Source organism: Nothobranchius furzeri, chromosome 2 (assembly GCF_043380555.1).
Source record: "Nothobranchius furzeri strain GRZ-AD chromosome 2, NfurGRZ-RIMD1, whole genome shotgun sequence".
NCBI lineage: Eukaryota > Metazoa > Chordata > Actinopteri > Cyprinodontiformes > Nothobranchiidae > Nothobranchius > Nothobranchius furzeri.
The window spans coordinates 42,000,709-42,023,564 of NC_091742.1; the positions used below are offsets into that span (position 1 = coordinate 42,000,709).

Sequence of the window (22,856 nt, forward strand, 5' to 3'; positions counted from 1 at the left end):
AAGCAAGGCGATGTTTTGCGAGACCAGGGACCTGGGTGTATCCAATTCCAGGGGCAAGATGCTAGTGAGGACGACTTTTTAGGTCGAAGACGTCACAGCGCAGCAAACAGTATTGTCCAAATTCCATGAATGCTCATTCTTGCGTCCTCACTCCACCCAAATGTCGAGGATGGGTCTGGTGTATCCGCACAGAGCAAGGCTATTCCAGCATGCCAGCCGCTGAATTTCAACAGAAGTTTTGAATGCAAGTTTGTTTAAAAAAAATAACCGTAAAAACCTAAAAAGCTTAAAGCAATTCTGTTCAAAGACATTATTCGTTTGTTTATTTGTTTTTTAAAATTACATTATAGGCAGAAATCAGCCAGGAGGAGCTTCTATGGCAGGTCCTGTAGTTATTCCCGTTTGTGTGTGTGTTTCTTTAGTGAATTCAGCTTCTTATTTGTTTTAAGGACAAAAGAGCAAAGAAGCATTTTTATTAAAGAAAGAAAGAAAATAATCTTTTATATAGCGGCTCTCAAGATAAATATCATGAGGCGCTTCACCAAAGCAAAACAATTACACAGTAGTAGTGTAGTAGTCTCACAGTAGACCGGGTTGGACCTGTTCAGGTTTACGCAGACAATCTTTACATTTAGAATTGGCATATAGATGTAAAATTTATGCAGTAAAATATAAAGCATTTTATTTAAACATCCATTCATTATTTTACAAGCACAGAGAGCCGCATCAGATGGATGGAAGAGCCGCATGCGGCTCCAGAGCCGCGGATTGCCGACCCCTGAGCTAGGGCATGTGCGGAGGACACACACACACAAGCAAAATATACTTGTTTTCAATTACGTTTATTGGGCCCACTTACATTTTCTTAGGCCCACCCACAAATGAGTTTCTGGCTACGCTAATGGTGACTTTTGACAGACTTCTCTGAGCTCCGCAGCCATTACACTTTTCACCTCGCGCACCCCCTAGCGGCAGCTCGTGCACCCCCAGGGTCTAGTGGGTTATCTTGCAACCATCTTGGTATATATTGCAGCCTGTTGGCTAAGAAATAATAATAAAAGTTGGGTAGATCCAGTCCTCCTCTGCCTTTGGTCTTCTGAAGCGTTTTTAAGCTAATTCGTGGAGGTTTATCCTGCCAAAGGAATTTGGTAATTGAGGAGTCCAGAGATCTAAACCAGTCAGCAAGTGGTTTGTTTGGGATCATTGAAAATGAGTAATTTATTCTGGGTAAGACCATCATTTTAATTATAGCAACTCTCCCCATGAGTGATATCGGTAAGGATTTCCATCTTGCAAGATCATCTTCCACTTTCTTTAAAAGTGGGATGTAGTTTAGTTTGGTTAGATCTGCTAACTTGGGAGAGACATTAATTCCCAGGTATGTGATATTCCCTGACTCCAATTGTGTATTAAGTAAATTGACAAATGAGAAATTAATTGGTAGAACTGTGGATTTTAACCAGTTTATAGAGTAATCTGAAACTTTTGAAAAAGAGTTTATCAGTTCTATTGCTTGGGAGAGAGACGATTGAGAATTCTGGAGAAAGAGTAAAACATCATCTGCATAAAGACTGATCTTATGTTCTATTTTCTTACACTTTATCCCTTTAATATCTGTTGTTTGCCTAATTGCTGCCGCTAGTGGTTCGATAAAGATAGCAAACAGTGAGGGGGAGAGTGGGCATCCCTGCCTGGTCCCCCTCTGAAGACAGAAGCTAGCTGATATTTGGTCGTTCGTCCTGACACGTGCAGTTGGAAAACTGTATAATGTTTGTAGCCAGTTTATGAAGAAGTTCCCAAAACCAAATTTACGTAAAGTTGCAAATAAGAACTTCCAGTTAACTCTATCAAAAGCCTTTTCTGCATCTTTGTCTATATTTAGTGACAAAGAAAATATAGACGTAATATTAAAAATAGATAACATGGAAATTCAAAGGGTAAAAGAAATCAAATTTTTGGGAGTAATGATTGATGAAGCTCTAAGCTGGAAATCACATATAGGCTATATAAAAGGTAAAGTGGCCAAAGCCATTGCAGTATTATATAGCGTAAAGTTTGTACTAAATAGTGAAGGATTGTTATTACTATACAATGCACTGATTCTGCCATACTTAAATTATTGTGTAGAAATCTGGGGAACTGCATATAGAACGTATACACAACCTTTGTTTGTTTTGCAGAAAAGAGCAATGAGAATTATAGACAACACTCATAGTACAGCTCCATCTAACCCATTATTTATAAAATATAAAGTAATTAAATTTCATGATTTGGTCAACTGGAGAATATTGCATATAATGTATAAAGCAAATAAAGGTACATTGCCAAAGAATATTCAGCATATATTTGAAAAGAGAGATAGCATTTATTCGTTGAAGGGATTTGAAATCTTCAAAAAACCTAGATTTAGAAGAAGAATGAAGGAAATGAGCATATCTGTGAATGGTGTGAAGTTGTGGAATTGCCTGGACAGAGAATGGAATTAGTCAAGAACTCTAAAAGTGTTCAGTCTACACATTAAATCACGTGTGTTGAGTGGATATGACAACGGACAATTGATGTGGACATAATAATTAACAAATGTGAACAGTTACGGGACTGAAAGAACTGGTGAGGGACTGCACAAATATAAATTGATATTTAAGTTTAAAAAGGGGGCAGAAATAATAAGATTTTTCTTCTATCTGCTCCCTTTCATTCAAATATATATTGTTTTCATGAATATTGTTTAGTATCTGTTGTGTTATTTTTTATTGAATGAAATAAAGATAAAAAAATATATATATATACTAGTTTCTATGTTTCTACTGTAAGAGAAATCTATCAAATTAAGTAATCTAAGTGAGTTTGTGGATGACTGTCTACCCTTAATGAAACCAGTTTGGTCAGGGTGTATTATGAAGGGGGTTACCTTCTCAAATTTTTTTGCCAGGGCTTTACAAATTATTTTGAGATCAACTTTAATAAGGGAAATTGGGCGATAGCTGGTAGGAAATGCAGGGTCTTTGCCTGGTTTTAACAAGAGACTAATATTGGCTGAGTTCATGTTTGGCTGTAATCTGCCGCTCTCTTCGATATCCCTCACCATTCTGAAAAATATTGGATCCAGAATGATCCAGAATTCTTTGTAGAACTCTACTGGGAACACGTCTGGACCTGGAGCTTTCCTATTAGTCATGGATTTAAGGGTAGGGATGCACCGATGGATCGGCATTTGATCGTAATCGGCCGATAGCGCCCCTATCGGTTTTGATCGGAATTTTCAAAATAGATCAAAGCAGACCGATCAGCCGTAGGGTTGTCACGGTAACCAGTGTAGCGGTAAACCCCGGTAAAAAACAAAGTTGACAATAATAACCGTCTTGTTTTTTTAAAAACTATATTATCTTGGTGGGTTTACCGTGGCTGCGGTGTAGGCGCGGTGACCCTTACCAGCCACCGTATCATCGGCTGAAGTTGCCGGCGGCACATGCACGCTTTGTTGTTTACAACCAAAACTTTCTTGAAGCTAAAGCTGAAATAATGGCCAAAGGAAGAGACGGCAGCGCTCAGGAGGACATTTATCATCCCTCAAAGAAGACAAAGTCGGAAGTACGGGCATTTTTTTGATATTTGAAGAATGCCGAGGTAGTTTATAGAAGACGGCTATCCTGTTTGCAGCACGTGCAGAAAAAGTGTCTGTGAAAGGCAGCAACGCTTTAAATCTCATGACACATCTGCATGACCATCACCCACAACTCTACAGTCAACGCAAGGCAAGCTAACGTTAGCGTTTTAGCTAAAATGCGTGATCCGAGGATTTGGGTTGAGGGAGAATACAACGAGTCGCTATATAAAGCAGCCACAGCGCCGCTACCTGCATATAAACCGTGTCGCGGACACCCCCATGTTGAAATGACGCTATGCATTACGGGGCTCCCAGGGGCAGATAAGAGTTGGTCTCTCTCCGAGAATAATTATGAATTTAACAATGATTACTGCCTGATGACATTTTCCCACATCTGCAAAGCTCACTGGAAGGACACAAACCGAGGACAATATTTTCCTGATATAGGGTTTATTACTCAAGTAAGGGTAAAAAAGTATCTGATTAGAAGGCTAGTTGAGTACTGAGTATCATCTGATCTAATATTTTTAAATGATGACATCAAACAGACATGAAATAAGAAGTTATGGGCAAATATTGGTATTTTAAAGACTAAAGGGAAAACGTAAACAAATAAACAACATAATTACAAAATAACACATTTTAGGCAAAATTTAGACAAACCGAGGACAATATTTTCCTGACATGCAGGGTTTATGTAGTTGTGTGAAAATATAACACGTTTAAAAAAATACCGCTATAATGTCGAAAACCGTGGTAATTTTGGTCACAATAACCGTGAGGTTAAATTTTCACAGCGTGACAACCCTAATACAGACCATTTTAGATTAGATTACATTTCCTTTATTCCCAGATTATGTAGTTTGTAGCACTCATAATGTTGTAGAAAATTTCTGGCACAGAGTACACTATACAGGTCATCGGATGTTCAAGATGGGGTTTGTGTCGTCTGACACCTGTACACACTGCACAAACAACATTCCTGACAATTACATTCATGCACTGTGGTCCTGCCCACCTGTCCAGGAATTTTGGGGTAGAGTGTGTGAGGATCTGTCAAAATGTCTGAAATGTCATATCCCAACTTCCCCCTCTCTTTGTTTAATGGGAAACCTGGACGATGTCCCGATTGAAACATCTTTGGTTCACGTGGTTCTGACTGCCATATGCTTCGCTAAGAAAACTATCCTCTTGAATTGGAAAAATAGAGAAACTCTCTGCATTAACCAGTATAGAAATCTTTTGTTAGATCATATTGCACTTGATATAGCCTCTGCTTCCACTTCAGATGAATCTCTCTGGGCTCCTTTGATCGGTTCCATCACATAGCGAGGGTGGGGGGCCGTTGATGTTGTCCTGCGGGATGGTGTGTGTGTGTGTGGGGGGGGGGGGTCTGAGTTTGGAGTATCCGGATGTTCCCTGGAGGTGGGTTCACTGGGGGTGTCTGGGACTGGGGGGCTGTTGCCCCCCTCTGGAGGTGCTTGGGTTGCCTCGGGGGGTGGACTGCTGGCGGTTGTGAGTGGGGCCCCTTGGGGATCTTGGCGGCGGCCATGGGTCACTGCCTGGCGGCTGCAATGCCCCTGGGTGAGTGTGGGTGGGGGCCTGGGGGCTCGGGGTTTGGGGTGGCCGGCCCCGTGTGGGGATCTGGGCGGGAACTTGGGGGTCGGGTCCTGACATGTATGCTGCCGGGAAGAAGGCAGGAACATGCAGCAGTGCCTGGCCCAGGTTCGGGGGCCTCAGGTAGACCTTGGATCCTCTGCCGTTCCATCACAGGGGAGGGGGAGGTCCAGGAGGGGGAGGACCCAACCTTACCTGGATGTCCCATGTCTTATATATTCTGGAAGTTGTGCAAATGCAGGGATGGGAATAGATATTCTGCTGGGGTGGGGCTGGGTTGGTGCCCTCGGACTCCGTGAGGCTCTGTAATGCTGCTGCTTTGGGCCCTGGCAGGATAGGGCTGGGGTCTCCATGCCCTGGGTGGCAGTTTGAAAACAGAGGTGCCTATTGGGGCCAGTAGGGGAGCTGGCTCCCTGGAGGGCTAAGCCCAACCAGCCATTCCTCCCCATCCCCGCATATTTCTCTCCTCCTGCTCCCTCACATCATCACACAAACATACACATAGGACCTTGGGGGGTGGGCAAGTCAGGGAGTGTGGGTATGGACCCCATTTCCGCATTCCCCTGGCAACCTGCCCCCCAATTTTATTTGCACCTTATACACTTCCACTGACGACATTCCACTCAAACACACACTTAGGGCCTTGGGAGTGAGCACATTCAACAGCATTTGGCAGGGGGATGTCTCAGCCTCCTCCCGGGTGCCGGTGCCCACTTCCAATTTTAAACTGCACTTAAGACACTGATGGCTGCGGGTGTAAGTGGAGTGGTGTGGTGGCATCAGCTGGCATAGGCCAGATGATGCCCGCACTGCCCACTCACCACAGCCATGGAATACACCTCATGATCACACAACACTATATTGGAGCAGGCGGAGGGAGACTAGGGGTCTTAGCCACCTCTGCTGTTGCTAGGCTTCCTGGGGCGGGAGGCTAGGAGGGAGATCTGGCCGTCTTTTTGGGGTCTGGGGTGGTGGGTTGCTGCGCTCAGCGTTGGGCGGGGGAGCCTGCTCATCAGCACCCCAGCAGAAAGGGTCAAACTCTGGATAGCGGTGATGGTTGTACCCAATGTGCAGCAGTACCGGGACCAGAGTGAATAGGGTGTGTATGGGGAGCATGAGTGGGTGTCCGGTGGGTATTTTTGTAAGTCTTGGGTTGTATGTGCATGTGTGAGCATGAGGGAGGGAGTGTGTGACTGTGTTTGTGTATGACTGTATATGTCAGGTGGGGCCTTTGACTCCTCCCCTCTCCTGGAACTTCTCTTGATGATATACAGGTGCTGGCCAGTAAATTAGAATATCATCAAAAGGTTGAAAATATTTCAGTAATTCCATTCAAAACGTGAAACTTGTACATTATATTCATGCAATGCACACAGACCAATGTATTTCCAATGTTTATTACGTTTAATTTTGATATTTATAGGTGACAACCAATGAAAACATCAAATCTGGTATCTCAGAAAATTAGAATATTCTAAAGGCCAATGAAAAAATGTTTGTTTCTCTAATGTTGGCCAACTGAAAAGAATGAACATGAAAAGAATGTGCATGTATAGCACTCAATACTTAGTCGGGGCTCCTTTTGCCTCAATAACTGCAGTAATGCGGCGTGGCATGGACTCGATCAGTCTGTGGCACTGCTCAGGTGTTATGAGAGCCCAGGTTGCTCTGATAGTCGTCTTCAGCTCCTCTGCATTGTTGGGTCTAGCGTATTGCATCCTCTGCTTCACAATACCCCATAGATTTTCTATGGGGTTAAGGTCAGGCGAGTTTGCGGGCCAATCAAGGACAGGGATACCATGGTCCTTGAACCAGGTGCTGGTGGTTTTGGCACTGTGTGCAGGTGCCAAGTCCTGTTGAAAGGTGAAGTCTGCATCCCCATAAAGTTGGTCAGCAGCAGGAAGCATGAAGTGCTCTAAAACTTCCTGGTAGACGGCTGCATTGACCCTGGACCTCAGGAAACAGAATGGGCCAACACCGGCAGATGACATGGCACCCCACACCATCACTGACGGTGGAAACTTTACACTGGACCTCATGCAACGTGGATTCTGTGCTTCTCCGCTCTTCCTCCAGACTCTGGGTCCTTGATTTCCAAAGGAAATGCAGAACTTGCTTTCATCAGAAAACATAACTTTGGACCACTCAGCATCAGTCCAGTCCTTTTTGTCCTTGGCCCAGGCGAGACGCTTCTTGCGCTGTTTCTTGTTCAAGAGTGGCTTGACACACGGAATGCGACACCTGAATCCCATGTCTTTCATGAGTCTCCTCGTGGTGGTTCTTGAAGCGCTGACTCCAGCTGCAGTCCACTCTTTGTGGATCTCCCCCACATTTTTGAATGGGTTTGTCGTCACAATTCTCTGCAGGGTGCGGTTATCCCTAGAGCTTGTACACTTTTGTCTACCACATTTTTTCCGTCCCTTCGCCTGTCTGTTAATGTGCTTGGACACAGAGCTCTGCGAACAGCCAGCTTCTTTAGCAATCACCTTTTGTGTCTTGCCCTCCTTGTGCAAGGTGTCAATGATTGTCTTTTGGACAGCTGTTAAGTCAGAAGTCTTCCCCATGATTGTGGTGCCTTCAAAACAAGACTGAGGGACCTTTTAAAGGCCTTTGCAGGTGTTTTGAGTAAATCAGCTGATTAGAGTGGCAGCAGGTGTCTTCTATATTCAGCCTTTTCAGAATATTCTAATTTTTTGAGATACCAAATTTGGAGTTTTCATTAGTTGTCACTTATGAATATCAAATTTAAATGTAATGAACATTGGAAATACATTGGTCTGTGTGCATTGCATGAATATAATGTACAAGTTTCACGTTTTGAATGGAATTACTGAAATATCTTCAACCTTTTGATGATATTCTAATTTACTGGCCAGCACCTGTAGATCTTTGTCCCCCCTCCCCCTGCCACACCTGGTGTGAGGGGTTGTGCCATGGTCTGCCTGAGTGTTCGTGGCAACCGGGTCTGGAGGTTTAAGATTTTGGCATCTGCCTGATAGATCCCGGTGGCTGCCTGGTGGGGTCTGGGTCCCTGGGCTCTGCTGGGTCCCCGGCGGGGGTGGTCGCCCCTGGGTCCCGGGTCGCTGGGTCCCGGGCTCGGCCGGCTAGGGGGTGGGAGGCTGCGGGCGGGCCTGTGGGCTTGCCGCTGATGTCTCCCGGGACTCTGCCGGCTGCTGGTTGTGGCCCCCCGGGGCGATCCTCTGTGCCTCTCGAGGGGGGCGGGGGCATTTCTGGTTGCAGTCTCCTTGGGGTTCCTGTGTTCTGGGGCAGCGCCTGGATCTCTGGGACTTGGAGCTCCCCCCGTCTCCTGCGCATCTTTGGGGGGCGGATCTGTGGTCCCTCACACTCTCTGTTGGACGCTCCTATAGAAAAACCTTAAATAAACAAGCGCGTGTACACACACAGGTGCTCACATGGTGCTCTCAAAAGTATGGGCTTGGGCACGTTAAACACAGGTCTTAAGACTATGGTGGGCACTTAATGAACTGTGATTTATCATCGTGATTCTTCAGTTAAGCAATGTTGATTATATATTTTTTCATCAAGTCGATGCAGTGATAGCTAGATCTTGTTGTATTGTTGTTGTGTCCTTTTTTTTGTCCTTTTGCTTTTTTTTTGTCTTTTTCTGCAGGTCTAGAAGCAGACTCTTGTTCATTGTTTATTTTTGTGGAACCCCCCCCTCCCCACCTTTTCTTTTCCTTTCTCTTTCACCTCTGTCTCCGTGTCTGGTCAGAATTACAAAGCATTCAACAACAATAACAATTAAGTATTAAGTATCAGGCGCGACATTAAAAGCAGACGCTTTGATGCTCCACCTGAGAGTAAATCTGTAAGTCTTGTCACCAGCATTCAGACATCAATTCTGCTTGCTTCACAGCCAGACAGGACACGGTATAAAAAAAAAATAAAATTTCTGGCAAATCCACGTGATCGGTATCGGTGATCAGCATTCTTTGATATCGGTATCGGCAGCAAAAAAACCTGATCGGTGCATCCCTACTTAATGGAGCTCAGCTGATGTTAGTGGCGAGTCCAGGACTGTAACTTGGCTGTCTGATAATTTAGGAAGTGTTATCCTGTCAAGGATCTCATCGATCTCGTTATCTGATGGGTTTATCTGTGGTGAGTACAAAGTTTGGTAAAAGTCTCTGAAAGTGTTGTTTATGCTTTCAGTTGGGTCCCATTGTTAAGGTCTTTGGTATGGCCTGACAGCTGACACATTTTAAAGAACAATTAAAAATAGTTTGTGTGAAGAATTACATTTTTATCTTCTCATGTGGATAAATATAAAACATTATTGCCTTTTTGTCACCTGTGATTTCTGATTTTATCTGTTTAGGACTGCAGGTGTCCAGGGTCAGGAGAGGCTCACTGCTCCAGTTTTATCCTGGTGGTCCTCCTGGGAGAGAGGCATTCTACTGTTATCATGTTAATGTTATTTAGTTGTTCAATATTTGAACACATTTACTAAAACAAATACTAACTGATAACTCATTTGATCATTCCTTTTATCACCAGTTTTATTAATTAGAGATGTTTCTGAACATGTTACATGAACAGAAAATGAAAAGATGGTAAGGGGACAAGATTATTTATAATATGTGACAATTAGTTACAGATCAAAACCAGTATGGACCAATTATGTACAGTTAGAGCAGTATGAACCTGAGTGACTCTTTTCCTGGATCATTTATTAAAACTGAGTGAGCAGGAAGTCTTTAACAGTGCAGCTGGATCTGCTGCAGGAGGATCCAGACGTGGATGATGCGCTGGAACAGACCCGTGGCTGGACGCTTCTGGTCAAAGGGCGGAACATCATCCAGGACGAAAGAGCAAGGAGCCAACTTTGCTGGACACACCCACTACCTAGCTTAGTGCAATGCTAATTTAGCGCTAAGCTTGCGTTCTTGTCTATCGGCTTTGGAAATGTTTAGGCATTTTTCCTAGGTGTTGTCATTCTTATGCCGCTGTTGCTCACGTTGACTGTTATCTGTTTGAGCGGCAGAACGAGCATGCTTTTCTTTGTCACTGAACCAGGAACTCACACCAGGAGATTTTATAACCCAGAAGTGATACATGAAATGAAAATTCCCCAAATTTTATTTAATTATTCGAATATTCATTTCAGTTTTAGCTCTACCCTATTTTATCCTAAAAAAAACTGAAAAGGTAATTGTGTGGATTGTTTTATAATATTTCATCAATATTTAAATGATTACATGTTCAAAATCAATTAACAAATGTATTCATGATTATTTAGTTAATCACTTATAAATTACTGGTGCATTGTAATCTTACATACAACCCACAATACTTGTGACTTTAGAAAGTTTTACATGATTTTTAAACCATTACCAAATGTGGAAAAGAGCATTTGTGACTGTTTAGTTAATCGTAATGTAAACATTTGTAATTGTCATCACAGCCTCTAAATTACATTGTATATATTACCTAATACCTTATAAATGATATGTTAATGACATACTAAACACTTAAAAATGTATTTGTAAATGTTATAAGCATTTATCAATCATTTGTACATCATTATCTAACACCTTGCATTTTATCTGTAAATGACTTACCAAACACTTATAAATTTTAATAACTAAACATTATTATAAAGTGTTAACGACCAATCGGTTAAATCTGCCTTCTTCTTTTATTTTTTAATTAAAAACTATAGTTTTACAAGTCATTCTGCACCAAACACTGATCTCCTTTATTAACATGAGCTGCAGCTTACATTGATGGAAATACAGACATGAAAACAGGTCAAGGGTGAATCATCTACGTGATGATGGGGGGTGTTGTTCTGTCCAATAAAACGTTGGGATGTTTATTTTAGATTTGGTGATAACACCACCAGCAGGTTGCTGTGGGCTGAAATAGAATTTAATGATAGCCTATCTAGCTGATGGATCTCATTGACTAACCAGCTAACCAACCCTTCCACTACTGTTCATTTAGACTTTTATTAACTCCTTATGTCCATTGTTTTTTGGGGAAGAGCAGATAAATAAAATAAAATAAAAACCTTCTAACTCAAAAGTTAAACTTCCTCCCAATTTTCTTTAAATTGATTTTAACATACAATGAACAAAAATATAAACGCAACACTTTTGTTTTTGCGCCCATATATCATGAGCTGAAATCAAACTTTTGAAAATGTGTCTACATACACAAAACACCCACGACTCTCAAAAATTGTTCTGAAAACTGTCTGCATGTGTGTTACTGAGCACTTTTCCTTTACCAAGCTATTCCATCCCACCTCACAGGTGTGGCATAAAACAGCTGATTAGACAGCATGAATAAGGTACAAGTGTGCCTCAGGCTACGTTCACACTGCAGGCAAAAGCGCATTAAATCTGCTTTGTTCCCTACATGTGAGCCACATCTGATTTTTTTAAGACAGTCTAAACGCACAGATCCGATTTATTTAAATGCGCCCCGTGTCACTTGAATATGTGGTACTGATTCCGACATATATCTGATGTTTTTGAAAGCGAGTGCAGTCTGAACAGTCACGTCGCATTAAATCTGTCTCCCACGTCACTGAGTCAACAGGGACGAACATTGTCTGGATGTTCCTGAGGAGAAGCGCTGACAGAAGGGTTCAGGAGACTGAACTTCCTGTTTTAGGTTTAGGAATTAAAAATACAAGAAATAATGTAAACGCGAGCTAGAGGTGCTGCTGAAGTGAAGTGTCTCACAGGTCTCCGAGAAGGGGGGGGGGGGGGGGGGGTCCTCTGTGAGAGGGGGATTCTCCATGAATGAATTAATACTGGAACATTTTCGGTGAATAATATTTCGGAGAGACGGCAGAAACAAGGAGTAAAACTGTTTACAGTTTTTAAAACTGTTTCCACTGACAGTTTATCCAGAGGATCAGGATTACATCTGTAACGGAATGAAATGACGGTTTTCCACCTAAAAGTCATTTCCCCCCTCTCCTCAGCAAGATCTAATCTGCATGAGATATTGCCTCAAGGTCTCATGCATTTGCTTCTAAACTGTTTTCCTTTCCAGCCCAAGAGAAGAATGAAGACAAAGGACTCTTTCTTTTTAATAAATCAAAGAACTCTATTTTTAAGAAGCTAATCAAACAAAGTGTTAGCCAATAATAAAATGTGAACCAATTTGTGAAATGAAAATATTAATTACTTCATATTATAATCCTATAGAATACAATAAGTAATATAACTTTTAATGTTTCCACTAGAGACTGACTACACATAAGGTTAAGCCACATGACACGTTGCTTTTACTGATCCAATCAGAATCTTCCAGATCTGACGGAGGCGTGGTTTTGGTGGTGCTTGGTAAATCTGTCCTCTTTTCATTCGACCATAAACCAAAACATCCGAAGTATAAAACTATGCCCACATCATCTTTAACTGCAGTTCAAAGCTTTCTAGAGAAGTTGTCGGAGTGGCCAATCCGTAACTTTCCTCTTCAGCCGAAAGAACCAACGACAAGCTGGATAAAATCTGTTGCACTTTACCAACCAAGCAACGGTTCCTTTCAGAATAAAAACTGAACCATCACGACCCCGTTTTGGGTCTCGCTAGATGCCAATAAACTGTCGTGACCTGGGAGTATCTCAAAGACAGGACTGGTCGGCGGCCACGGCTGTTCTACAGGCGTTGGCTCCAGAAAGGTCCAAGCTGGACCTCTACACCTCCTAATCTAGACGGGGACATCTGCCAAGGGTACGTAGACCGACAGAATGGCGTCTCATTGTGTGTTATGTATCTCCAAATCAAAGCTTAGCGCGAAAACATCATCTTCACTCCCATCAGAACTAATCGTTTCTACGGATTTGCTGGTTCTGAACAACATTACACACTACACCATTCTCCGTCTCACTTCACCTTAGTTACATCATACATTTATTGTTTAAGTAAAGCCGGGTGTACACTGTGCGACTTTTTCACTTTTTTGAGCCGATTTTCCACTCGTGCGAGAATCCACAAGATCAGGGCGAGTTTTGCGCCGAGCGTCGTGTGGTGTACAGGGGGTTACGAGAGGCGATTAACACCACGTGACCAGCTACCGATCAGCAATCGTAAGCTCGCACGGACTTCTGGCGTGTTTAATATTTCGCTCGTCCCTCGTGAGGGTATCGCACTGTTGAAGCGGCGCTGCGACCCAAAAAGTATCAGAACCGCTCACGGCGCATTCGCAATCATGCATCAACACCGCTCGCCCGCTATTTCCCTAATAACACACGTTGTTTGTTTTTGTTTCTACACGTTTTTTTACTCACAAAGATTGTCAAGAAAGCGTGTTTGTCGTGTTCATGTCAAATTAAACTGATCACAAAACACAGATTTACTTTCTTTATTTCGTTTTACTCATCCAACCCCCATAAATCCCTGTGTGTCCTCCTGCAGCGCTCCTGAAGGACAACAGGCAAAACAAGACAAGAAAGTATGTATGTTATGTTTTGTATTGTTTCATTCAACAGCATATGTTTATCGTATTCCACATTTTAAAATTTTTTATGCACCAGGAATATGGGGGAGTGCATATGCAATTTGATGTTTTTGATGGTTTGAGATAAATAAAATAAAATAAAATAAAAGTCTGGCGTGTTGTGTAAAAACTGCTATTTTTAGCATATTTTTAGGGCCGACGTGTTGCTACCAGACGTACAGTGTGAGCAGTCAGGTTGCATCCGAGAACTGGGTCGTGCAGTGTGAGCACATGACTCGTGAGATCTGCCCTGCGCGGAAGTCGTACAGTTTGAGCTGAAGCCGAGTGCTACAAGTGAAAAAGTCGCACAGTGTACGCCCAGCTTTAGTCTAGTTTTAATTTGTTTAGTAATAAATCTTTAAACTTTTAAAACTTGACTCTCTTTCGTCTCTGAGTTAATACGAAGTTGTTACATGATCCCTGCAATAAAAAGTTCCAATCTTCAGGTTAAAAGTACCCAAAGATCCATAAGATTGATTTTATATTTTCTATTATTATTTACTATTTTCTCTCATGTCTTATGGTTCATTAAATAATATGTAAATTTAATCGTTACACATTGCAACTCCACCGCTCCTGGTTTCGGCTCCACTGAGTCTGACTTCTTGTCTTCTGTGCATGCGGGTCACTTTGGCGCCACGGAGCATTCACACTGGAAAAAGTTTGATGTCGCATTTCAGTCATAGTGTGAAAAGAACGTTCACACGCCAACGCCGCTCAAGTCGGTGACGACAACAGATTGCAGGTCCAGTCCCCGATGAGGATGACGAGCATGCAGATGAGCTTCCCTGAGACGGTTTCTGACAGTTTGTGCAGAAATTCTCTGGTTATGCAAACTGATTGTTGCTGCAGCTGTCCAGATGGCTGGTCTCAGGCGATCCTGGAGGGGAACATGGTGGATGTGAAGGTCCTGGGCTGGTGTGGTCACACGTGGTCTGCGGTTGTGAGGCCAGATGGATCTACTGCCAAATTCTCTGAAACGCCTTTGGAGACAGCTTATGGTAGAGACATGAACATTCATTTAATGGGCAACAACACTGGTAGACATGACTGTAGAAGCATGCCAATTGCATGCTCCCTCAAAACGTTGAGAACATCTGTGCAGGGTTTCCCCCAGAAAATGAGTTAAGGCTGGCGGATTCGGCCGTCGGAGGCTTATAAAGCGCTGGGGGAAACCCTGTCTGTGGCACTGTACTGTTTGATCAAACAGCACATTTCAGGGTGGCCTTTTATTGTGGGCAGTCTAAGGCACACTTGTACATTATTCATTATTCAACTTTAATGATGGGTATAATTGAGCAGCTGCATCCTGATGCAATAAGCTATACCTTAGGCATGACACGATTTGTCAACTTCTCGCCAAAAAACTGGTGATGAGCTGACTATTAAAATAATCATTTGTGGCAGCCCTAGTTGCCTCTCCTAATTAGTACTGCTAGTATTCTGGTTTTTGAGTTTATTGTAATTCAGTCTGATAAAAAAAAATTAAATCCAGACAACAAAAAGTATTTTTAGTTCAGACTGTAGAAGAAATGCTGAAATTTTCATTGTGTTGTTTAAAAAAGGGATAAACCATCAACCCTGCTCAGTGGTCAACTTTCCTGGCGGGGTCACCCAATAGGACAGTGGGAGGGTTAAATACAAATAAAGTGTTGAACCTGGGTTGCAGGTTAAGACCGGGTTTATTTTCAGAGTCTGACACATCATTTTAGCATGATAATGCTGTGAATGACACCATGGTGACCAGTCTTCATTCAAAATTGCCTTTCAGCTTTGCACAGCAGATTCATCTCCGTTGGACAGCCATCTCTCAGACAATAATCAACTTGAATACACAAATCTAACTAAACCCGCGTTCCACCACCAGGGGGTGTACAACACTCAGTGTTGACCTATCAGGTTGAACGAAAACATCCTATTCTTTTTGCTTCTGATGCATTCTGTATACAACATGAAGCCGTAGCTGCAGCCAGTACCTGTTTGTGATGCTGCATCTGTAGTCTCTCCAGCTTACATCTCTCCGTGCGTTCTCTCTGACACTCGTTCTGTGCCTGATGCAGCTAAACCAAAAATACAAAAGAATAAATGACAAGAAAAACTAAATCTTACTTTTTTCATTGTTCAGTTCTAGCACACAAAACGAAACCCATCTCGTTTGTGTAAATAAAATTTCAGAAATTACCTGATTTGTCAAATTGGTAATCTGGCCCTGAAGTCTCTCAACTTGCCTCCTCAAATCCTCCTTCTCCTCATTCATTCGCTCCCTGTCGCTGCGTTCTTTTCTAAAATCCTCCTCGAAGATTTTTACCTGAAGTAACAAACAAAATGAAGTTACAGAACAGCACATGTATTAAAACTTTAAAAAATTTTTATGTTTAGTTGGATAACTTGCCTGTTCTTTTAGCACAGCGATTTGAGTGAGAAGTTCCTGTTTTCTAAGGTTATTGGTTGCATCTGCAAAGTTCCCCTGGCCAGGAGGTTGTTGGGAGGATGAAGGGGTGTGTAGGTTTAAGGCTTCCTCTAAGGCCTGAAGAAACACAAGTTAGATGTCACACTGACAGAAGGAACGGGTTCATTCTTCTTTTAACACCTTCCTCACACCCACCCTGTTTAAGCGCTGGATCTCTTTCTCCTGATACTCCCTCTGTTTGCTAAGGGGCAGCAGCTGATCCTGCAGGTAGCGAATCTTCTGCTTCAGCTCAGTGGTCTCAGAGTTTAAACACTCTTTCTCTCCCTGAATTAAACAAACCCAAGAAGGCATCTTAAGATCTGTTAAGACTCCTTCCCTTCCTGTATTTCTCTGTAATGATCCTACCTTTCTTCCAGGGTCTTTTCTCACCTGCACATTTTCAATCTTGGACTTAGCCAGCAGTAGCTTTTTGTCGTAGTCGCGCTGCCTCTGCTCTCGCTCAGCCTCCAGCTCCACCACAGTTTTCTGTGATTCGGCCAGTCGATGCCTGAGGTCTGTGATCTTGGAAAACATTTAAAACATCCAGCTGAGGAGCATTCGTTAAACTCACCAATCGCAGATGTGAAAGTAAAAAATTTATAAATGTAAAAGAAAAGCAAGAAAGAAAAAAGAAAAGCCTGATTCAAAGATAGAAAACCACCAGATGAAGATAAGCATCAGCTGGTGCTTGTGTTCAAATACGACATCAGAAATCTGCATGATCAAATCACAAACCAAGCCACAAATAGAGCACATCTGCAAGAGTGCAGTTCCCTTTCTGTGCAAAATGGATATATCTAGGGCTCTGCGGTGTAAACCTAAGCCTGCATTGTGTCCCTGTCTCAAATATGAATGTAGACATGTTCATATTTGTGGTGTGCACAAACACAGGTGTGTGAGTACAAATGTGAGTGTGTCAAACCTCTGACTGCACCACAATAAGAAGTCAGCAGGTACTAGAGAGGTGAATTCTCGCTTAAGTGTGATAGGCCTTGTGTTAAGTATGTGCAAAAAGCAAGCTGTAGCAAGATTATACACCTTTTCCACTGGACCAGCACATAGTAAAAGAGGGACATGCTGTAGATAAGTTTCTTCACTGGGGGCAAGCCAGTGAGTCCTGTGTTCCTCACAGGTTACCTAAGGACTGTCAGCAGTTTGAGTTCTGTGGCAAAATGCTCAAATGTGAGGATCCCTTGTATCATAGCATTCTAGTAACTTTACAGCATTTTATCACTAAACTAGTCACATTGACCCAATTGAGAGGGGAAATACCTAAAAACCTAAATACAGCTACTATTATCAAAGCATGTAAATTACTGTAAATTCAACAAAAAGTAACAAGTACTTAAAGTGACTATAAAGTTTAGAGGTTACTAATAGGCAGTGTTGGGAGTAATGCATTATAAAAGTAACTCATTACTGTAATGCATTGCTTTTTGCTGTAATGTGGTAATGTAAGGCATTACAGGGGGAAAATGGTAATATTTTACTCTGTACTATTTTCAAAAACACTCGTTACAATGAGTTACTTTTTTGGTTAAAAATGTTTTTAAAATCTACTTCAAATGTTCAAATAAACTAAGCTTCTGCTACTAGCAACGAAGTATCAACATGCAAGCCAAACACCACTTCGGGTATGTCATCGGATTCATTCGCTAAATCGACAGAGGAGAAACATCCGCCCGCGCAAAATTATCGAACTTCCGGCACTACAACAACAAGAGCTGAGATGAGCGAGCAAGGAGAAGCCTAAGCTGGTTTACCACTGCTGACATCAGATAGCACATTCTGTAGATGGGCATTCGCCCATTATTTTACGTTTGTAAAGGATAAAGATATGAAAAACATCACAGTTATATTTTCAGCGTGCACTTCAAAGCAGAAAAACCTTCTCAAAGATTTGGATAAGGCATACACAGTCATGGCAAGGGAGCTCAAAAGACCATTGAAGAACAGAACCATGTGTCCACCACCACTGATCTTTGGAGTGCAAATAACAGAAGTTACCTTGGGGTCACAGTGCACTGGATCGACAAAGAAAGTTTGAAACGGAGGAAGGCAGCGATAGCTTGCAGACGATTCAGAGGTCGCCATACTTATGACAAAATTTCTACAGAGAATGAGGACATTTTCTCAGAATATGGCCTTACTCTTGATAAAATCACGGCATGTGTGACTGATAACGGTAGCAACTTTGTGAAGGCATTTAAGGAGTATCAGCATATTGAGTCTGAAGAGGAGGAGGAAGAAGTGGATGAGAACATTTGTGAAGAGGAAGCACACTTTACAGACCTTCACAGTGTGCTTGCTAGCACTAATGATGAAAATGAACATGTTGGGCTATGTGTACTGCCTCCCCACCAGAGATGTGCAGCCCATTCCTTGAATCTAGTTGCAAATAATGAGGTGGAAAAACGGCTTGCAACCAATCCAGAATCAAGAACTGTCTACCGTAGTGCTACAGCTAAATGTTCTGCGCTGTGGACAAAGTCCAGCCGCTCCACAGTTGCAGCTGAGTGCGTTGAAGAGGTGTCTGACAAAAAGTTGATTGTCCCCACAGTGACACGGTGGAACTCATTTTATGATGCCTATGCAAGAATCACAGAAATGCCTCTCAATGACATTAATGATCTCTGCAAAAAGTTTCAGATTAAATGTATGAACGACAGGGAATACCAGTTAATTAAGGAATACTGTGCCATTATGAAGCCTTTTTCTATTGCACTGGACATCCTACAGGGAGAGGAAACTTGTTTTTATGGCATGCTTCAACCAACACTAGAGGTTATTATGGCTAAAACCTTGGCAATGAAAAATGCCTCATCAGCAATGACCACTGGGCTGCCTGAGATTATTGTGGGAGCAATCAAATTTAGATTTGCTTCAGTGATTGATTCTAAGGATGCCCTACTGCACATATGTCAGAGTCAAGGCCAGCGGGCCAGATGCGGCCCGCGGAGCATTTTTATGTGGCCCGCGAGATAAATATAAAAAATATATTAAAACTGGCCCGCTGGCCGATTTTACCGCAAAGACTTCAACTCCCATGATGCTTTGCAGCGTCAGCGCGGAGGCGACGCGCCCCCTCCTTTGTGTTTTTTCCAGCCCGAGGCAGTCAGGGGTAGTTGGGTGTCTGCAGCTCCGCTGTCTCGGACAAACTAAACACTCCTCTCACTCAGCGCCGAGTTCACTCAGCTGTTTTCTGATGTTGAAGCCTAGAAACAGAGATTCTAGCCGCTCAGTAACGTGTTCACGACTTAAAGAGAAAGTTTTCCAACTAACGTCCAGACAGAGCTGATATAACTCCAGCGAGCAGCGACACGCTCAAACCAGTATGGCTCTGTGGTTGTGTTTCCTCCCCGACACACAACGTGGTCAAGTTGCTCAGACATGTTCAGCAGCACAAACCTATGTGAGCAGCTGTTGCCATCTAATGTTGTCATTATTATGATGAAGATGAACAAAACAACAGGAGTCTCCTCCTCAGCTCAGATCAACCCCATGATGCAGGTATCTGGCTGGAACAGGTGAGCATCACAGTAAACCAGTGGAGCAAACTGAGCTTTAAATATGTTGGCTTTATGCTCTTTTTCTGCTCCAAAACATGAAAGTTATCAGGTGAGATGTTGCATTTTCATTTAAGATAAAACGATATTTTTATTTTGTAGTTGGCCCGTGAGAAAAGCTTTAACCTACAGTAAACAGGAAGTGGAAAGGCTGCAGATAGATTAATAGAATAGAAAATCCCTTTATTGTTCCACAGTGGGGAAAGCTAGACGTCACAGCAGTGATGACAATTACAGGAGAAAAAAAGGAGAATAAAAAATAAGAAAAACAAATAAACAAGAAAACATAAATCCTGAATAGATTTTAAAAATGCTGATTATACCACAAGTAATGAATACCACTGATGCCTTTTATTTAAAACGGACTTGCTCGTGTGTAATTTGGTTATTCCACATTGAGTGTTAATGCAGAAATAAGTTTGTTTCCAAATTTAAAGGTTCAAAATTGCATATATGTTGATAAATAAAATGTGCAAATTTGCCGTCACTTTTTCAAAAAATATTAAGTTTGGCCCTCGACTCCGTCCCAGAGTTTCATTTCGGCCCCGTGTGAGTTTGAGTTTGACACCCCTGCCCTACTGGCTTCTGTCTCATTGCCCATGTTTAAGTTGCGCTGGGTAAAAGAAGAGAACAAAAGAGACCACATCACTCTCCTTCTTACAGCTGAGTGTCACACTAAAGCTTGGTTTATGCTTGACGCATTCACTTTCCGCTTGGTGATACGGCTCGGGGATGGAACGCACTTCAAAACTTGCAGCGTTTATGGTTCATGCGGCTTGTCTCTGCGGTGAGCCAATATTCTCCCAAACTGAACGGGGCAGCATGGAGCTCTATGGCATGAATCCAACACTAAACTGTAGTAGAAGTAAAAATTACTGTTTACAACATGGCATTCCAGCATTTTTAACAGCGTCCTCGTCTTTTCCGACAGTGCGAGCTATTTCTCTCCAAGAATTATTAACAACATGTTGATCATGGTGATCTTTGAAAGCTGAATCATACAAATGTCTGTATTTACAAAACTCTGCCATACTAGTTCTTGCCGGTCCGCCATGTTTTTCCACGACCAACCGTCCGCGTGGTTAGAAAATTTCCTAGGTGCGCGGTGCAGAAATTTTGGGCCATGCGGAGGCGCGGTGGAGGGACGTGGTTGTTAACCAACCTTAACAACAGAGGAACTTGCAGCCCCGATGCCCGGTCCTTCTCAATCTGCTGCTTTTGCCCCAAGTGAGCAGGACTTTGTCTCCTTTGATGACCAGGGAAGTGTCTCAGCTGATGCACTCATGTCAGTGGAAACAGAGGTAACATCTTACTTGAATTCTGCTCCTGTGATGGAAAGTCTTCATCATTTTCCAAGAATTAAAGAAATCGCACTCCGCTACAATGCACCAACGCCATCCAGCGCGTAGAAAGACTTTTTAGTCTTGGCAGTCTTGTGCTCACCCCAAAACGCAACAGTCTTAGTGACGGGCGCTTTCAGCGCCTACTTCTGATGCGCTTTAATCAGAGAATCAGAATCAGAGAATCAGAGAAAGCTTTATTGCCAGCGCTCCAGCGAACCAGAGCATAGGAACTTGACTTCACAGAACAGCCTGACCAAGGTTACACACACACATGTAGACAGAACAGATACAGGCAGACCACGAGAGCAGCCATAACGGCGCTCATTTCAATTAGATGAAAAGGGGATTACATGAGGAGAGTTCGGGGAGGGAAAAAAAGGCATACAAGAGTTACTCCCGGCAGGGCGTAGCTCTACTACGCAAAAAAACGCCTCAAACATATAAGCACGAACATCACAGTTCACAACATGAGACTCTGATAGGGAGGCGGGGGGGGGGGGGGGGTCCTGTTTCCTCAGCGGGAGCAGCCCTGTGTGGCTCTCAGCCAGCTGTATCCACAGGTGGATGGAAGATCCTGGGAGGAGCGCAGAGCACATTGAGTTCCTGCAGGTTGATGACCTCGCTAGGCAGAAGTCCACAATCTGAAGGCGGGGGCTAGGTCGGGTTTTCACAGCATCTGTCTGCATTCCTTCCATCGTGGGGGTTGTTGTTAGCAGCTCAAGGCTGCTTTGGCGTCAGATTTGGATAACAAGACTTTGTTTGGGTCAGGCAGAGATAATTTTCCTCTCTGCCTTGAAGTCTGTATTGATCATTCAAGTCCCCCAGTGAAGCCAATTCAGGTTTTAAACATCTCCACACCGTCCAGGGACCCTCTCCGAGATGACATCCGTTTTGCGCACTAACACCGGTAACGCAGCAAGGACATTGTCCAGCTTACGATTTACCTCAAGTAATGTCCCAGGCTGTAAGGTCACCGCCCGGGCGGTGCTTTCCGTGGGTGCGGGTCGCACTCCAATCGCTCCCGACTTCCCAAATTTCCAGAAAACCAGATATCCTCCCACTCCGATCAGAAGAAATCCAGTGATCATCCAGCCAAATATCCACATGTCTTCGACATCCTCAATGGACAGCTGAGAGAGGCATACGATCCTCCAAACCTTCCAGGAATCGAGCGCATATCCAGCTGCGTGAGTCCCTTGAGGGCAAGTGGGAGCCCCCTCCTCCGTTCTCATCGTAGAAAAGATCTTATCAATTGTGTTGAATGACCAATTAATTAAATTCATTTCTAAAAAATAGGGATTTCCAGAAGAAATGCAGAGAAGCGCTCTGTAGGCAGACAGGACAAAGAGCCTTGGGAAAAAAAGACAAGGGAGCGAAAGCAGAAGCGTCTGTACTCTGCAAGTGCCGGGAGTTCCAGCCCCATCTCAAAGTCAAGGGCTATGTTGTCTCTAATAGGGACTACCAGTCAAAGTGGATCACCATGACATGTGGGGTCCCCCAAGGCTCAATTCTAGGACCACTAATATTTAATCTCTATATGCTTCCCCTGGGTCAGGTCATACTTAATAACAACATCGCCTATCATAGCTATGGTGATGACACCCAGATCTACCTAGCCCTATCACCTAGTGACTATTAGCCACTGGACTCACTGGAGTTCAGTCAAGGTTGTAACGTGAGGAAATATGGGTTTTCTGTGCCAAAGGTCATTTGACTCGGCTGGGTCAAGTGCTGGGTCGCTGAGAACTTTCACCCACAGAATGAGACCTTTGCAGACATGAAGTCTGCAAGAGTCT

At 43.1% G+C, this 22,856-nt stretch overlaps 1 protein-coding gene across 12 annotated transcripts in view; it reads right to left on the bottom strand.

The window, feature by feature from the left end:
- The window catches only part of tnip1 (TNFAIP3 interacting protein 1), a 194,867-nt gene that overhangs the window by 99,916 nt on the left and 72,095 nt on the right, over positions 1-22,856 (bottom strand). For 8 of the 12 annotated variants that reach the window (XM_070545723.1, XM_070545717.1, XM_070545735.1 and 5 more), the window contains 5 exons: positions 16,518-16,673; positions 16,308-16,436; positions 16,095-16,229; positions 15,885-16,010; positions 15,679-15,762 (listed from right to left, as the gene is read on the bottom strand). In XM_070545723.1, the coding sequence (XP_070401824.1) occupies positions 15,679-15,762; positions 15,885-16,010; positions 16,095-16,229; positions 16,308-16,436; positions 16,518-16,673 (630 nt within the window). The other 4 variants (XM_070545720.1, XM_070545725.1, XM_070545748.1 and 1 more) reach the window with 3 other exon arrangements.